Genomic DNA, 19,777 nt, shown 5'->3' with positions numbered 1-19,777 from the left:
TTTATTTCAAACTAATTAAGGGTATATATCATTAAATTTATTTATTTATTTCAAACTAATAATTAAGTTTTTCTGTTAGAATTTTAAAAAAAATTGATTCTTGACCAAATTGTTTGTGATGGAAGTTTACTTACTTCTTAACCGAGTTAGATTAGTCTAAGACTTCGAGACATTAGTAGATCAAGTTCAGAAAAAAAGTTAAGGGTTTTCATATATTTAAAATATGATAACATTTAATTGTAAAAAAAATTAAAATTTTAATAAAAGACACATTTTTTATTTATTTTTTTAAAATATGAATATTTAGTCAAATATATAAATATTTAATAATCACTTCTAACATTACACTTCTAAAATCTAAAATATGAATATTTAGTCAAAAAAATTCCTTTTGATACTTTTTTTTTTCTTGTATGCCAGTTTTTTAATATACAAAAGGTTAAATTGTTGTTTCATGGCATTAAAAATTCGTTGATAAATTTATTTATATAGTCTTGATTCCTCTTATTTCTTTTAGTGATTGAACATTGAATTTTATATATACAAATTTATGATATATGTGAAGTTTTTCTTTTGCAAATCTAAAAATGTATATTTTAAATTGAACAGTGTTTAAAGAATCATGAAATTATTTAGTGATAGTAAATTAAATCGAGATATATTGAATGCCACGTTTTAAAGAAAACATTCTTTACATTAATTAATTATTCATTTGTTTATTTATTATTATTAAGGTTTGGGGATTAAGGAACATTTTTATAGGACATTTACTATTAACTATTTCTTCAAAAACATGTCAATGAAAGAAACGAGAGTAAAAATGTTGAGGATATTTTTCCTATTTTAAATCATGAAGAAACAAAATATTTAAAGTCAAATACATAGGTTAATATTAGTAACTCCTTAATTAGCACATAATTTATAATCATCAAGTAAGAAGTCCGTACATAAAAAACGCTAATTATTTAGTATTAATTAATTATTCGTTCATTTTATCTGACTATCAAAATGAATGATAATAAATAAAACATTTAAAAAAATTATGAATTTTCATGTTTGTGATGTGTTAATATTATTAATTTTTTAATTAGTACATAACTCACAATGAATTTAAGAACCATACAAATTGTGTTAATTATCTAGTATCAACTAATTTCTAGTTCTTTCTATCCAAATATCAAAATGAATGAAAACAAACTTTACATGAGATTGAAAAATAATGAATTTTTATGTTTATGAACATTTATCACTCCATATTTTATGTAAACATGCAATCTCTTTCTACAAGTTTTCTAAATGAGATCAAAGAGTTAAATTAGCTTTTCTATGAAAAAAATAATTATATTTCTCTAGTTTCATATGTTTTCTATAATCAATATCTATTTCTCTAAACTTGTTTTATTTGTAGTTCAATTTGAATACATAGAATTGGCATTAATTTTTTTCTTAGGTTTATTATAAGTAAAGTATTTATATCCATTCATTTATGACAAAGATTTCAAGCTTAATAAAATGTCTTACATGTAAACAATAAGTGACTCAATGATTCCTCAACTTCCCCATAAGACGCATAGCAAACATGATATTTGAATCTCTCTCATATTTAAATTGTCTTTTGTTGTTACTTTGTTTAGTAGTACTTCCCATGCAAAGTGAGATGTTGATTGTGTTTCCTTCAAATCATGATGAACAAATTTGAATCCTCCTCTTTATACTATCTTTTAATATAAGATATGTTCATTTTATGATATACCTATTCAAATCATTTCCCTTCCAAACTCACATATCATCACCTATTTGTCTCAGAGATTTTATTTATAGTTGATTCATCATGCAGACTAATTTGGGCAGTTTCCAATCAAATCATTCCTTTCTCCACCTTAGCGTCAATTTCCAAGAGTCAATATTTCATTTACCTAACCCCTCAGTTGTTGTCTTCTTTGATTACAAATTACCACATATCTCGGGAAACCTTTTTCTTGAACATTTCCTCTTCAATCCACTTATCCTCCTAAAACTTAATATCAGTGTCTCTTCTAACCTTCCATTCCACGTTTGTATCAAACAATTTCTTCTACATGTTTGTCCTACACATCTTTCTAAGATCCCTCCACTATTAATAATCATACTTAAATATTTTTTTATCATTTAAAAGGAGCAAATATATGTATTTAGCCTCCAAAACCCCCTTCTGCCGTCTTTATTTTTTTTTTCCTAGTCTCCATTTCTATTTGACCAAAATTACATCTTTAAATAATTGTATATCCTTAATTCCTACATTTCCCTCTTCTTTTGACTTGCTCAATGTCTCCTATTTCACTTATGTAATTCACTTTTTTTTCCCAAAACTTAATATAGATGTCTCTTCTAACCTTTCATTTCACATTTGTATCAAACCATTTCTTTTACATGTATGCTCTACACACCTTTCTAAGATCCCTCCACCACCAAAAATCATACTTAGATACTCTTTTGTAACTTAAACTGAGCCAAACCAAAACCTCCTTCCACAATTATTTTTTTTTTTTTTTTTTTTGCTAGTCTCCATTTCTATTTGACCAAAAGGGCATTGTTAAATAATTGTATATCCTTAACCCCTACACCTTCATCTTCTTTTGACTTGCTTAATATATCTCATTTCATCCATGGAATCTTCCTCCCTTCACTATTTCATCACATAGGACTTTTCTTTGGATTTTCATTATCTCCTTCTCCACACAATTAGGAAGCTTAAAAAAGATAGGTAAAAGAGAGACAAAGTTTAATTAGACATACTCTACCAACAAAGAAGCGCTTACTCCTTTCTCATCTTAGACTATTTTTCATACCTTCTCCAAAACTATTTTCCACCTCAAGTATTTTCTAAGGTTGTCCCCAACCAAGATTCCCAAGTAAATAAATGAGATTATCATGCGCCTACAGTTCAAGGGGATGACTCATTTATCCAATAGTTGACTATTTGTTCCAACCCTTCATAGTTACTTTTAGAAAAATTTACTTTAGGTGATGATGTTAGTTCAAAAATTCTCAAAATGCATTTTATGACTATAATATTTTTCATGGTTGCATCACTAAAAAATAAAGTATGATTTGCAAATTGTAGCATGCTAACCATAACTTCGTTCTTCTCTACTTTCACTTATTGTAGAAGTTTGTTTTGCATTACTTGTCTAACAAATCCTATTAATCCTTCTACAACAATTAAAAATAAAAAGGATGTTATTGAGCCTCATGTCTTAACCCTTTTGTAGGTGTGAACTCCTTTGTAGAACTCTCATTAACAATGATTAATATTTTAACATTGATTCCAAATACCCTTTTATCTAGGTTATCCACCTTATGCGAATACAACTTCTTTATTCTATAACATAAGAAGTCTTAGTTGACATCATATACTTTCTCATAGTTAACCTTCATAAAAAGACACATTTTCCTTTATGTTTTATATCCTCTAAGACTTCATTTACTACAATCGTATTATCTAACATATTTCTACTCACCCTAAAAGTCGACTAAGATATGTATATAACATTTGGTAGGACATGTTTCAATCTATTAGAAAGAAGTTTTGAGATGATCTTATATAAATATCTTCCAAATAAGAGAGAAAGTTTTAAACCTAATAAAGGTTTGAAAAAAAAATTAAAATAATCTTATATAAATATCTTAGAAAAAAGTAGAAAATTTTCATCAAAACTTAGGCATATTAACTAATTTTTGCCAAATATGTTCTCTCTTTTTTATTTATTGGTGCTTGTGTCCTAAAATGTACATGTTATCTATTATGGTTCAAAATAGACTTAAACTTTAAGTTTGTTCGGAGTTTATTAAAGAGATTTTCTAATTAACGTTTATATTAAAGTATTAAATGATTTATTTAACCGTAATATCTATAGAATATCATTAATAATGTTTTACAATTATTATTATCATTGTCAAATGAAAATATTTTTAATTAAAAAAATTAAAATGAATTTTGAGAACAATTATTAATGAGTAAAACCATGAAATTGTTGATTAATGAACTTAGTTAAAAATCCAATGCGTGTGCTGATAAGTTGGCTAATTTAGGATTTATTCATATAGAATCATTTCATTGGTATAATAGACTCCCAGCTAGTCTGTTCTTAGAATTCTTTATGAATAGGTATAATCTACCTATGTATCCATATGGGTTTTGGTCTAGTCCCCCCATATTTTTGTATTTTCTTTCTTTTTTCTTTTTTTAATAATATTTTTTTCATGTGATGGCAAATGATTGTTGTTACTTGAGGTGTCAGCTTAGCTGAGATGTCAAGTTGCATAGTGATGCCTAACACGAAAACTTTATAAAAAAAAAAAAAAAAACTTAGTTAAAAAAAATCACTGTTTAAAATTTTGAAATAAAAATAAAAATTGATGAATTATATATTGTAATAAAACTAATTTTTGTTTGCCTTGGCCCTAATTTTTCTTTATAGACGGCACTGATTAGGATTCCAACATCCATAATTGGTGGCTGATCAATACAAATTAATTACATAACATAAAATGGAACCTTACAAAAAAAAAGTAATAAATCTTCATAGTATTTAACATCGCACAAACAAGAGGATGATGATCACTGAAAAAACAAGGGAAAATAGTTGTTACAAATCTTATAAAACTTAGATATTAATTGTAGCTAATAACCAAGATAAATTCTTCTTCTTCTTTCTTTTTGAATGGTTACAGATCCTATGCTTTTGTGGGAAAATCTTCTAATAACAAGTACAAACTTTGTAAATAGGGTTGTTTTGTGATAATCAGAAAATAAACTAGGAGTATCATAATCTTAATTAACAGTTTAAAATTAATTTCGTGAGAGAGACTTGATACATTTAAATAAACATAAAACCATTCATGTGCTTTCACTTGAAAAATTTAAATTTTTAAGCCAATTCACAACACAATATCATAACCTATAAAACAAAGTAGTCTAGAATTGGATTATTATCACCACCATTCTTTTCAACAAAAAGAGAAACTTGAATTTTAGTATAAGTTGAACTTATTAGGACTTTTTTAAAAGTGAAGTGTTACTCATATTAGAATCTAAATCTCTCATATATTACTCAAACCTTCCAAATCCTACTGAGTTAATTCTAAAATACTTTTATACTTAAAGGGCATGTTAAATACAAAAGAAAATATATTTTTGTAGTCCTTATAATTATAACAAAACTTAATTTTTTTTTAGTTTCCCGAAAAGATTATACAGATTACTGATTAAAGTCTTGTAAAAATTTTAAAGAACTTTGAAATGTTTTTTTAAAATTACTTATGAGTTAATGATGACTAACATAACATGAATATAAATAGTGGTGACAGATATTATTTTAAAAATCATTGAAGATTGCAAAATATGTATTACTTGATACAAAATTCAAAGGAAAGATCATGACATCCAAAACAATTGAACTAAGCAAATCGAATCCAACACCCAATTTTAAGCCAAAAAAAACATCCAAAACAATAGAGATTGCACAATATTTCAGGGGCTAAACAAAATGTTTACAAATTTATCAATATTCTGAACAATCCATTACTTGTATTTGTGTCAATATATTTTTTTTTGAAACCATGTAAGTAAACAAGATAGAATATTCATTTCTGTATCTATAACATCACGTAACCATCTATTGTTTACAGAGTTCTATTTCACAGGCATCATTGTATCATGTAATTGTGTTCTGCCGCTCTCTAGTTACTGAGCCAATTGGCTTCTATAGTGGAAAGCAACAGAGCAGAAAGCTATAATAATAATGCCATAAATACCAGTGAATACAGATCCTAAAAGAAAAATTCGCAGCAATGTGCCTGAAAAACAGAAAAAGTGCAAGGTCAGTTAGAACAAAATATACATAAAGCATATGTGAGACTTTATAGATATGATTTTCACTATTTCCGCCATTTGCATAAACTATAAAACTCAATATGGTGAATATTTAATTAAAAAGACACGATGGACATGACAATCACAATGCCTTCAAATGAATGCATTAATTTCAATAATTGTTGAGGAGACAACAAATCCCAAAGAAAAATGGCCAGTTATGCTAACACTCAAAGACATACAGTTTTGTAATCTTATAACTATTGCAGCTGTCAGGATGGATTATACAACAGATATATAAAGACCAGCAGGTAATAGCATATATGTATATAAAGTTGACATAATAGTGGATGGCTCCAAGGAACAATGAAGTATTTACTAACGGATTTCTTAGGTTGTTCCAAACAATTTGTTAATATAAATGGTGTTGTTTCTTCCTGAAAATTACTTTCTATGGAATTAGTCACCCTTTAAAATTCACCTATTATGTTCCTCCCTTTTAAACTAAGAATAATCACTACACAAAAGTAGCAGGACCCAGCAGCTTGCCATCCTTCACAACCATCCCAACCGAACTGAACCGCCCATGTCAGCATTTGGCATTGCATCACAAACCAAATAATCAACAAACTCCCAAATAAATACTTCACCACGTCCTGATTACAAACATCATGGTAGTCCCTTCTCCCCACCCAGTCAGCACCCTAAAAGCTAATCTCAAATGCATGTTACCGATTTTACTTTCAAGTTTATGAAACATGGTCATTGCAGACAGCACAGTTCAACAAATAATATATTTAATAATTCCAGATTTAAAAAGAAAAGTTTAGAGATATAGGCCTCTTCAAATGTCTAATTTATAGTTGTTTTTTAATGCTTGTTTCCTGATATTATAACCAAATTCATATAATTCTCGACGTCAAGGAAAAAAAGTCATACAAATGAAACACCTCATAAATAGTCCATTACCCTGCAACTATTTATATGACAAAACTAGAGTTTGTCAAAGCCTAATTAAGATGAGATACGGAAGCATTAATGAATGTAGATATACATTTCGCAAGTATATTAACATTTTCTTTTGTAGGGGGGACAAATACATATTGCCCCGAATCAAACCATCTTTTATTGTTTTAAAAAATTAAAATTAAAAGAAGCCTCTAATTATCCATATGACAATAGAACTGAAAGGAAATAGACTTTAAAACCCAAAATATTATAATAAAAAATAAAATTGGGCTATTTCATAAGCATAGGGCAATTACACCAGAGATCAAGTTCCATATTTTCGAATTAATTGAATATTAAGAGAAGCCTGGGTGATATCTTAACCATGTTTTAACATGAATACCACGAAAATGGTTCAGAATGAACAACATTGAATAAAGAATAACTATTATAATCAACCTAAATATATCTTCCCAGTCCCCCCCTCGGCCCCTTTTTTCTCCAGATGTAACACTACCCTAAGTAAGCTAAGAAACAATTACAAGCCATCAAGAAGATTCTAAACCCTGAAAGATGTATAACTCCTCTATCCCACACTTCAGTTAGATCAGCAACCTTTCATAGTTAAGAAGACCTGCAGCTGACTTAGAATAGTTCATGCTAATATTAGAAAAATGGATCATGACTTGTCAGAATAGATTATAGAGCTGGGGCAGGAAAAGCAGAAAAACAGATAGCAAAAGAAAACCTTTACTGGATGTCACTCTTCTTCCTGAATATGAATCAAATGTGATTCTAGAATCTAGAGGATTGTCCTCGTATTAGAAAAATTAAAATTTATATCTCAGTCCTAGGAAATTTGAGAGTCCTTTCTCTTCTCTATCATTTGCCTCTAGTTCTCTATATACACTGCCCACAGTTGTAGCCAACTAAGTAACAGCTGATTCAAGTAAGCACAAACACTTCAAAATAGTTACCATTTTTCATACCCATATGGGGTACTTCACTAAAGTTTCCATAGTGTTTGGTTGAAAGGAAATGGAGGGGATGGGGTTAAAATCCCTCCTTGATTATTTTTTAGGGGAGGGAAAGTATTACACTAATTGAATAAATTACCCTTAATTATTTGACTATTCCAAGTACATGGTAGTAAATAAATTCGTTTATTTCCCCTCCTCTCAATGCCCTTTCCCTTGTGAACGAGACACGGTGTCCCTTGCATTATAATTCCCCCAGTCTCCTCCTGTGAACTAAAAGTGCATTATTTTAATACTACTTACTAACTGCATCTTACATTTATTTTAAATTCAATTTAAACTTTTATACAAACACAAATGAGAACATCACAACACTTAAATCATTTTTAGCATTCTATCACGTCTACAATTACTTGTTTCAATTTTAAAACAAATAAATTCCCTCTCACGTTTTAAGATTTATTTTTCATGTTACTTGTATATGATGTATTTTAGTCATGTGTCTTAAAAGTTTTAAAAGTTTGTAGTATCCCGATGTCCACTAGGTAACATATCCATGTCACCTGGTATCAAGTCTGCTCTAAGTTTCTAACTAGGTGCTCATTCTTGGAGTATGTATCAAACAAAACATAATTGAGAGCCACCACTTAGATTTCCTATCCTCCAGCCATGAAACTTATCCATCCTACTTAAGAATGCCACAAGTATTTAAAAAATCTCATATCACAAGAAACATACTCAAACATCAGTGGAGTGTGTTTCAGGGAGTATCACAATAAGCAGCAAAGGGAGTCTCGGTGTCATAATACTAAGCAGGAAAAATGGCTTCAATCAAAATATCGAATAACCTTGAGCTTCAGTTCACAATATTTGAAGCTCTCATTTTGACCGATTCTGTGGTATGTTAGTCTATGACGTACTTTGTTTTGCATGTCACCTTATAGCCTGATTGGACAAACTTCTCCATAAAGACTTTTAGAAGAAAAAAATAAAATAAAATGAGTTTCTCCACGAGTTAAAATCAGCTTATGCAAGTTAAAATATAAAGTTTAAAGAAATCATATAAGAGAGCTTTTACAAATTAGCTTATGCATAAGCTAATTTTATGTTCCGGAGAAAGTTTAATTCATTTTTTTCTTTCCTAGAAACCCTTACGGAGAAGTTTGTGCAAACAAGCCCTATACTTAACCAACTAGAGGCATGACAATTCAGACCAAAAACGAGCATCTAAACAAAACAAAGCAAGCATACCAGCAACCACATCATCTACCACCCCAGACAACTAAAAGTATCCAACTAAAAGGTACACACTACACAGTTCACAAGATTAATCAACCAGTGAACACAAAAAAAGCAAAATGATGATCAAGAACATCCTTTAAAAAAATTACATCTTTCAGTAAAAATACCACTAATAATACCCACTTGAGACTTGCAAAAGAAGGCATATGAGTTTGATTCCAGTATGCCAGCACAATTATGAAGGAATCAAATCATGTAATGAAACAAAAGTTTCCAAGCCTCCACTAAGAACTTCAAGAGCAAAACCACAACTAACTTTCACCCAGTAAACAATTCCAAACCAAATTCAAATCTCTCACAATTCCCAAGCCTCACTCAACAATAATCCTATGAACTAGCATCACATTAAATAGCACACCTATATGATAATTACGAAGGTTCCAACATACCAATCAATCCGCCTTCGAATTAGACGACAAGTTCCGTCTCTCAGCCCTGGCCATATCATACTCAAACTTCAACACATTACTAATATGAGAAGTGTCCTTCACATAGAGCAATCTCCCAAAAGCGCTCTCTTCAATAAGAGGAAAGTAAGGGTACAAAACGGAGTTAACAATCCTGAACCAAACCGCACCAAGAAAAACCCCAAGCGCGGTTCCGGCGAGGACCTGAGCAACAGTGTGGTACCCGAGATAGACACGGGAGTACATAGTGAGGAGCGCGAGGGACCACGTGAGGAGGTGGAGGAAAGGGTTGTCGCGCACGTGCCAGAAGGTGAGACCTTTGAGGGAGAGAAGGGTGAGATAGGTGGCGAAGAAGAACATGTACTGGCAGTGGCTGGAGGGCCAGCCGTGGGAGTCGCACATCTCGAGGAGGGCGCAGGTGGCGGGCCGGGCCTGCTGGACGGAGGTCTTGATGACTTCGTTGATGAACTGCGACAAGATGAGGCCGAGCGCGAAGAACATGCCTTGGAGCTCGCGGCGGAAGAGGAAGTGGGAGACGAAGCCGCCGAGAGAGATGAAGACGGGGACGAGGGAAATCCACGCCAGAAAGTGCCCTACGCGGTCGCCCTTCTGATAGCGCACGTGCGTCAGGGTCACGGCCTTCAGCGGCGGCGTCATGGTAGATCTGAAGCGGAAGAGTGAGAGATGGGTTTATTATGGGTTTGAGTTTGGTGTGAATAATGAGAAAAGCTATTAATTTTACATGTGGAATGTGTGAACGGGAACAACTTTACACGCGTGTAGTGTGAGCGTGCGCGCGCGTCGGTCTTCATTTTATTAATAATAATAATAATAAATTTAAAAACAGTATAATCTGGATTCATATCCTTAAAAAATTTTAGTATGGTCTTCTAATTTCAAGAAAATAAATCTGTTAAAAGTGTCTGTTTAGATTTAAATAATCATTCAATCAGCTTTTAGAATAGCTGTATATTAATTTTATTAATATGGTAAATGTTTATTTGATGTGAGTTAAGTATTGCTGATTTAATTAAATTGTGTGACGATACGATTAAATGGTTAATTTGACCTAATAAAAATATGTATTTATTAAAGTGATTTTTAATTTTCAAAAAGTAAATTAAGACGAAAAAATTTAAGAGATTAATATTATATTTAAACTATAATGATCTTTTTTTTGCTTTAGAATAGCAAGTATAAATAAATAAACAGTAGGATCTTGTTTCCTTTTTAATACCAATGTACAACATAAAGAAGCTTAGGTTTAGTTAGAGATGTTTTTAGATTTACTTTTTTTTTAAATTATAATCACTTTCAATTTTTACAATTTTTATTTCTCCATCTATTACTCTTTTTTTATTTTTCTATCTAATACCTTTTTTTTATTTCTTTATTTACACCATTTTAAAAATAAATAAATAAATAAATTATTAAATTAAAAAAATTGATAAATTTAATTTTGAATGTATTAACAAAAATATTTTTAATGTTTAAAATAGTTAAAAATATAATTAATGAATAAAGAAATAAGTTTTTACAAAATAAAAAAAAGTAATAAATTAAAAATGTTTAGCTTAAATTTTTTCTTTTAAGAATGAAGAAAATAAAAAATTAAACCTTACACTAACATAAAAGTTGAATTTATAAACAAAAAATAGTATTTATTTTTATTAATATTGATAATGTAATCATGTTAATTTCAAGTAAAAAATACAGGACATAATTATAAAAAAAAAAAAAGTCAATTAGTATTACTTAGTAGTGAATACAAATAATATTGAAGTGTCTACCTAAATGCAAAATCTTAAAACAAAACTAATGTAAATGCTACACTTAAAACTGATAACAAGAAAAATACAAAAATAAATAAATATAAGAACAACAATAAAAATAAAAACAAAAAATAGAAATAAATAAAGAATGGTAGAAAAAAAATAATAACTAAAAACATAAAAGATATAAAATAAAGGCAAAACAAAATAAGATAAAGATAAAAGATGTAAAAATAAATAAAAATAAGATAAAGATAAGAGATATAAGAGGATACTAAATAATTATGTCTTGTATTTTATAGATTCAAATTTTATAATTATGTATTGTATTTTTTACTTAAAATTAACATGATTACATCATCAATAATAATAAAAATAAATAATAATTTATGTTTATAGATTTAACTTTTATGTGGTTATAGGATTTAATTTTTTATTTTCTTTATTCTTAAAAAAAATTAAACTAAACATTTTTAATTTATTACTTTTTTATTTTGTAAAAACTTATTTCTTTATTCATTAATAATTATTTTAAACATTAAAATATTTCAATGCATTCAAAATTAAAATTATCAATTTTTTTAATTTATTAATTTCTTTTAATTTTTGAAATTGTGTTAGATAGAAAAATAAAAACAAAAGAATGCTAGATAAGGAAATGAAAACAAAAGAATACTAGATGGAGAAATAAAAATGTAAATAGTGTTATATGATGAATTGAGTCGATTTTTAATTTTTAAAATTATTTTTTAAAATAAAATAGTAAAGTTGTCTAAAATTGTTTGACCTAGAGATTTGGGGTTGAAAAAAAATGTTTTTAATATACTAAAAAATGTAAGAGAAGAGTGACAAAAACTCTTTTGAATTATAATTTATTTCCTTGTTGGTAGAGTGGCCTAAATTAAATCAAAGAGTAATTCAACCACACAACTAAGAAGCCTAAATTTCAATGTTAAGTATCAAAATCCCAAAAACAAAAACTATAGCAAGTTTAAATTTCTTAAAGAGCACAATATAAACTAAATAAATCATATAGTTATTATTTCCTTTCAATAAACATAATAATATACTAATATATTACACTATAAATTTATAGATATTTAATATATATATAAAGTATTTAACTTATTCCACCTCATCTTAAGTGGTATTATACCTACTACTCACGTTTTGTTTGAACATTATTTTCCTTCAAGAACTCACTTCAAAAATAATTGCAAATTATTTGACACCGCAAATATATGTAAAAATATAGAAAATATATTTTCAAAAAAATAAATTGAAAATTAAATAAAATTTGAATAAAGGATATTGTAAAATATTGAAACATAATTTTAAATTAAGTAAAACTTCAAATAATATACTTAAGTTTAATCACATTTGATTGCATGATTAAAATTAAACATAGAATGCAATAACATAAGATAAAAAAAAAAGACATAATTAAATTAAAATATTTGAAATAAAAATTAATGAAAAAACAACTAAAATAACATGAGATTTTTTTATTGGGATGAATACTTGAAGTGATATTTCAAATATTCATTGTATATCATCATTTGTTAGACATATTCTCTCAACAAAATTTCCTCTCAGAATCTTTGTTAACATTGATGTTCAAATTTAAGAGTATTTGTTAGAACAAAGTCCAATGCATATGAAAGGGTCATCAAACAATCCAAGTAGATGAAGGATTTCAGAATAGGATGAAAAGATTTAGAGTTATTTTAATAATTCATAGGTTAAGTTGTTTTTAAATTAAGTACTCTTTAGGCCCATGTGACCCATTTATCTTCTTTTAAAAGGACTCACTCATATATGAAATGGCATGTGAATTTTGAGTATACGGTAATTTTTAGAGCAATTGTAGCAAAGGTCTAGCAAATTGGTGCTTTCATGGCCTCCTCATGCCTCCCAAACCTCAAACCAAGGACATGAAAGAAGTCTTAAACACAATCTAAGACCCCTTGACGGCCATTCAAATCCAAATGGAGGAGAACCTCAACCGCCAAACGTCATTGGAGATGTGCAATGACAATCTTCAATCTAACCTCACCATTCTCATGAATCAGGTATCTTCCATTCCGTTCTTAGATCCCAAACTATCCACAGTGGAAGACACCATTCTTCAACCACCACATGTATCTTTCTTACCTCTAAATAGTGCTAACCACCATGCCAACCCCCAAATAGCACAATCTCAATCTCAATACTAACACCAGCTGACACCTACACTAAGACCACCCAAACTGACCTTACCTTCCTTTTATGGAAAGGAACCCTTAGATTGCTTTTTCAAGCTAACCAATACTTTTCCTTCTATCAAATACCTCCAAAAACACCATCTTTCCATGGTTTCTTTTCATATGCAAGAAGATGCCCTATCTTGATTCAAGTGGTTACATAACAACAACCTCATCTCATATTGGTTCACACTCACTCGGGCCCTATTCGTTTTGGCCCTTCTACATACACCAACCACCAAGTAGAGTTGTTCAAACTTCTGCAAACCACCATAGTCACTGAGTATCAAGGTCGATTTGAAAAAACTATACAATTGCGTAGTGGGTCTCACGCCAGATAACATACTTAATTGTTTTATTTCAGGGTTACATCCAGACATCCACAAAGACCTAGCCATTTTGAACCCCTATTCCATATCCCAAGTCATTGGTCTATCAAAACTCATTGAAGACAAAATCAAGGATTCCAAGCAGAGACCCACACAGTTTCAAACACCGTACACCTTCCAATCTCCCCACATATCAATACCAACAACCTCTCATAAAACCACTACCCATCTTCACCAAAGATCAAACATGCCCATCAAACGATTAACAACCACTCAAATGCAGGAACGACATGCCCTAAGACTATGTTACAATTGTGATGAGAAATTCATTCCTGGCCACAAATGTAATACCTCTCATTTTTCGCTCTTACTAGATGATTTAGATCCACTTGATGATCCAAGGGAAGACACGGTTCCCACAATAGAAGCCTCAAACACCATCCATTTTCACTTGTCTTCCCAAGGCCTAATAGGAAACAATTCTCCTAAAACCCTCAAATTCACAGGGGTCATTCATAACCTACCAGTCACAATATTGATTGATTCAGACAACTATCACAATATTCTCCAACCCGCATTGCTCACCACCTAAACCTCCCCATTACACCTAGTCCACCCTTTTCGATGATGGTAGGAAATGGAGCTTTCATACAATGTTAGGGAATTTGCCCACTAGTTAACATTTCCCTCCAAACTTCTACTTTCACTATACCATTCTATCTTTTGCCCATTGAAGGAGCTAATGTGGTTTTGGGTATTGACTGACTCAAAACACTAGGACCCATTAAGGTTGATTTTTATGTGCCAAGTATTGGATTCACTCACCAAGACCAACAAATTATTTTACACCCACCTCCACCCTGACACCACCCTCTGGTACTTATGATGAATTGTGTCAATATCTTTCTACAAATTCCATTGCCTCCTTTCACCTTCTTTCCATTGAAAACCATCATATTCACACATATTTAGTGGAAAATGAAATAGAAAACCCATCATCCCAACTATCCTCCCTTCCCCTTACCATTCAAGCCCTTCTTAGAGATCACCAAATCATATTCCAAAGACCACACGATCTACGCCCCACATAGACCACATGACCACCATATTCCCCTTATCCTCAATACCCAACTAATCAAAGTTAGACCATATTGATACCCTCACCGTCACAAAGAAGTTATCACCCAATTCATAGTTGATATGCTTTAAGAAGACATTATTAATCCTAGCATCAGCCCATTCTCCTCATCAGTTCTTCTCATAAAAAAATATGGCTTTTGGTGTTTCTATGTTGATTATAAAGCTCTAAACGTAGCCGAAATTCGTGATTGCTTCCCAATTCCTACCATCGATGAATTGCTCGATGAACTAGTCTCAACTACAGTTTTCTCTAAAATAGATCTCTAATCAAGATATCACCAAATCCTACTTCTTCTATAAGACACTCAAAAGACAACATTTCACATTATGGATGACCATTATGAATTTTTGGTCATGTCATTTGGCTTGACTAATGCACCATCAACCTTCCAGGAAGCTATGAATGATCTTCCAAGACATTATATATACCAGTTTGTTCTAGTTTTTTTTATGATATTCTCATTTACAATTCTAATTTAGAAGATCACATTATTTATTTAAAGACCATCTTACAAGTTTTACAAACACATATTTTTTTTGTTAAGTTAACTAAGTGAAGTTTTAATTTAGAAGATCAAATTTTTTATTTAAAAACCATCTTACAAGTTTTAAATACACAATTTTTTTTGACTAAGTTAACTAAGTGCATTTTTGCCACAAATCAAGTGAGTTACTTGGGCCATATAATTTCTGAAAAAGGGGTATTCCCAAACCCAGAAAAAGTTAGTGCAATTCAAAACTGGCCACAACCATGTTCACTCACGAATTTAAGGGGGTTCCTCAGCCTCACCAGGTTTTACAGAAAATTCATTCAACATTACGCCACTTTCGCCGCTCCTCTCACCGATTTATTACAACACAAAACATTTACATGGGCAGAGCCTGCCTTGAAGGCATTTGAGGAATTAAAATTACAAATTGCAAGAGTGTTTATGCTAAAGCTTCCAAATTTCACCTTACCATTTGTAGTGGAAACAAATGCCTCAACAGTCGCGATGGGAGCAATCCTCATCCTAGAAGGGCACCCACTATCATTCTTCAACAAAAAGGTGGGCTCAAGACTTCAAGCATCATCAATGTATATATGTGAGATGTATGCAATAAAAAAAAACAATTAAGAAATGACGTCAATACTTGATAGACCAACATTTCAAATTTGTCAAAAGAGTTTGAATTCCCTCCTATCCCAAACTATCCAAACCCAGAACAACAAAATTGCAGGGATACGATTTGGAAATAATATACAAACCTGGAAAACAAAATCTGGTGGTCGACGCCCTCTCCCGCCAAGAGACAATCGAGACTCCCATCATGTTGGCAGTGTCCTCACCCATTCCTCTGCTTTTTCATGAATTGCAAAAAAAAAAAAAAATCTCAAATGAAGGACAACAATTGATAAGTGCATGCACTAATGACTAGCAACAACCCAACTTATTCTCCACCCACCAAGGTCTATTGTTCTTCCAAAACAATAGTTTCAAAATAGAGACCCCCTCTTCGTCAGCACCTTCTGGAAAGAACCGTTCAAGGCACAGGTAACCACATTAAAATTAAGCTCAACTTATCATCCATAAAAGAATGGAGAAACAGAGGTACTCCATCGAGGCTTAGAGGCTTACCTATGATGCTTCGCCGAAAATCACCTTCAAAAGTGGTACCAATATCTGCACTTGGCATAAATGTAGCACAATACCTCGTACTACTTACCGATAGGCACATCACCATTCCACGCGCTCTACGGCAGGCTACCACCCACCACCTTGGACATGTTACACACACCACACACGGGCACCACCATCGCGAAATTCCTACAACAACACATTAGTCATCCATGCGCTTAAGGAGAACCTCCGTCGCATGCATCAAAGAATGTGCGACCAAGCCAACCACCATCACTTCGATCGAGTCTTTGCTCCGAACGACAGGGTATGGGTACAGATTCAACCCTATCGTCAACACTTACTAGAGTGTCGTGCTAGTCAAAAGCTTGGACCACATTACTCATAATCGTACAAGATAACTCGTCACTTCGGCACCGTCGCATACGAACTCCAGTTGACACCCTCATCGCGTGTCCATCCCGTCTTTCATGTTTCATTACTTCGTCCATTCAAGAGACTAGGAAGTATTTCAGAAAGTGTTTTTAAAGGTTAAAATCAGACAACTTCTAACATTCAAAATCCGCAATTAAACTCTTCACCTACCCCCTTGACAGCACCGCACGCCACAATAAATGCCATGGTGCCATGCAACCCTCACTCAACTTTTTCCCATAACCCTTGCCTCGAGCCACGTAACCCTCACTCAACGTTTTCCCGCAAACCTAGCCTCGAGCCACACAAGCAACGACCCTCTAAAACCCCTAACGTACAAACCCATCTAACCCTACACAATGGCCCAATGCACTTACGACAACCCATCTCGAAAATCCACACCTACCTGCAACTTATATTGCGGCACCACGTAACCCTAATGCCACTTTTCCTCATAACATTATCTCAAGCCCCACACCACCGTCCCTCCTCCAACACCTTTCACTTAGTAACACATCTAACCCTAATTCCCAAAACCCTCATCAAGGGCTCAAGGAGTGTGGAGAGTCCAATGAATGTGAGCGACCCTCCTAAACATGGAAACACACCCTTGCAACCCATACAACCCACACCACTACTGAACGCACCCAACTAAGGCCCATTGAGTGTCCAACAATTCAAACACCATTAAAGGCACACTTTGGGGACAAAGTGTCTCAAACAATAGAAAGTAGTGTTACAACAAAGCCCAATGCACGTGAAAGGGCCACCAAACAATCAAAGTGGATGAAGGATTTCATAATAGGTTGAGAAGATCTAGAGTTATTTTAATAATTCATAGGTTAAGTTGTTTTTAAATTAAGTACTATTTAGACCCACGTGGTCTCCTTTTAAAAGGACTCACTCATATATGAAATGACATGTAAATTATGAGTATACCTTAATTTTTAGATTAGTTGTAATAAAGGTCTAGGAGTACCATGATGGACGAAGGATTCTAGTCTAATATTGACAATATGATGATCCTCATGTATTTGTAATTATTTATTCAATTACAATTAATCTTTTTGAAAGTAAATTGAAATAAATTGCATTAGTATAGATTTAAATAAAATTATATATTTAAAAAAAATTACATAAACCTAAATAAAAATTATAAATCTATAAAATCAAACTCTAATCAGTTATTTAATTGATGACATTTTTCTGTATCCAGATAAAAATATTAAAAATTGACATAAAATAGATTATTGTTAAAATTGGAATTGATTTTTTTTCTAAAGAAAAATTGGAATAAAATATTCTAAATTCTATTTAAAGAAACTTTATTTCATATATAATAATAATAATAATAATAATAATAAACATTAGCATGTCTAGATACCATAATATATATATATATATGTACTTTTTCTATTAATAAACGAATAGTTAAATATTTAGATTTATTACTCACAAATATTTGTTAAAAGTATTTACTTTATATCTATTTTGAATTTTATCCACAAATATGTATATACCGATACTTTGTTGACATCCCTAGAAAGGTGTAGGACAAAAGCCTATGAATATGAATTATGCACCTACTATCATTCTAAGTGGGACCATTTTTCCCCCAAAATGAGGTCGTGGAGACAAGTTTTCCATCAATGGAGATTTTTTTTCCTTTTAGTATTTGATACATATTTAGGAATGTTTTCAGTGTCATAGTAAATAATTTTAATTATTATTAAATATGACGTTTTTATTAATTGAATACTTTTAAATTATTAATGGTAGCTTTTAGTTTGTAAGTATGAAATAAATTTTTATGGTTGAATTGTAGAATGTAAATTATTTTTATCGATTTAAATAAAATATAATCTATAGAAATTAACATTTTAAAAAAAAAATTATAAGTTAATTCTTCTATAAATAAGATAATTATAGCTTAAGAAATAAATTAATGATAAAATGTAGGCAATTTTTTCCTTCACCTCCATACATTCCTTTGCATTTTGATAGTAATTATGAAAAATTGATCTTAGCCTTTTAATTTTTTTAAAATAACTCACCTTTTAAAATAACATCAATTGCACCTCTACACCCATAACTCATTTTCAGTCACAACACTTCTACTATTCTCCATTCACAACGCTTGATAGAGCAATTTTATTATTTGAACGTGTGTGAGAGGGATGACGAAAATATTTGTTGTATTCAACGTTCTCCATTTGGAAGATTTATTTTTTTTAGTTTTATATTTCATTTTTGCATCTCATTGGATTTTTTCCTGGGTTTTGTGACTTCTAAAAAAACAAAAATAAATAAGCGAACTAAAACACAACTACCACAAGTAAAAATATCACAAAACTTATCTCAACTATCAATGTTCATCACCAACCACCACTCACCACAAGCAACCACCACCACTTGAAAATGAAGATAAATGCACCACACTTTCCACCATACTTAGAAGGGTATTGTTGGAATTAAAAAAATATATGAAAATGCAAGGGATATATGGAGGTAAGGGAGAATTTGCCTAAAATATACCATCCTTAGTAACTTTTTTGTGTTTGGAGGGGTTGGCTAGGAGGTAAAGATGTCAATGTGGGCTTGTTTGTCCCGCATTTGGCCTGTAAAATAAGGGGTTGGATTGGTCCACCCCATATAAAAAATATAGGTTAATTTTATTGGTTTGCCTCGTATAAGAGCTTACTCATGGGTTAGCCTACATAAAAAATATATTTTTTTTAATTAATGAAAATAATTTTTTAAATATAATATTTG

At 31.1% G+C, this 19,777-nt stretch overlaps 1 protein-coding gene and 1 long non-coding RNA gene across 2 annotated transcripts; both read right to left on the bottom strand.

Moving 5' to 3' along the window:
• Positions 1 to 5,510: 5,510 nt before the first annotated feature.
• Positions 5,511 to 10,209, bottom strand: LOC137829602 (lipid phosphate phosphatase gamma). Its single transcript, XM_068636447.1, has 2 exons — positions 9,471 to 10,209; positions 5,511 to 5,838 (listed from the first exon to the last, which is right to left on the bottom strand). The coding sequence occupies exon 1, from the start codon at positions 10,143 to 10,145 to the stop codon at positions 9,474 to 9,476; it is 672 nt and encodes a 223-aa protein (XP_068492548.1). The 5' UTR covers positions 10,146 to 10,209; the 3' UTR covers positions 5,511 to 5,838; positions 9,471 to 9,473.
• Positions 10,210 to 15,659: 5,450 nt separating this feature from the next.
• LOC137829601 (uncharacterized) lies at positions 15,660 to 17,727 on the bottom strand. Its single transcript, XR_011084041.1, has 4 exons — positions 16,592 to 17,727; positions 16,419 to 16,482; positions 16,222 to 16,310; positions 15,660 to 16,033 (listed from the first exon to the last, which is right to left on the bottom strand). It is a non-coding gene; the product is annotated as an uncharacterized lncRNA (long non-coding RNA).
• Between the last annotated feature and the right edge of the window lie 2,050 nt (positions 17,728 to 19,777).

This window comes from Phaseolus vulgaris, chromosome 7 (assembly GCF_000499845.2).
Source record: "Phaseolus vulgaris cultivar G19833 chromosome 7, P. vulgaris v2.0, whole genome shotgun sequence".
Classification (NCBI taxonomy): Eukaryota; Viridiplantae; Streptophyta; class Magnoliopsida; order Fabales; family Fabaceae; genus Phaseolus; species Phaseolus vulgaris.
This window is presented reverse-complemented; position numbering and strand designations above follow the sequence as displayed.

Excerpts from the sequence above, each read along its gene's own strand:
- LOC137829602 (XM_068636447.1), bottom strand. The coding sequence starts at position 10,145 with ATGACGCCGCCGCTGAAGGCCGTGACCCTGACGCACGTGCGCTATCAG.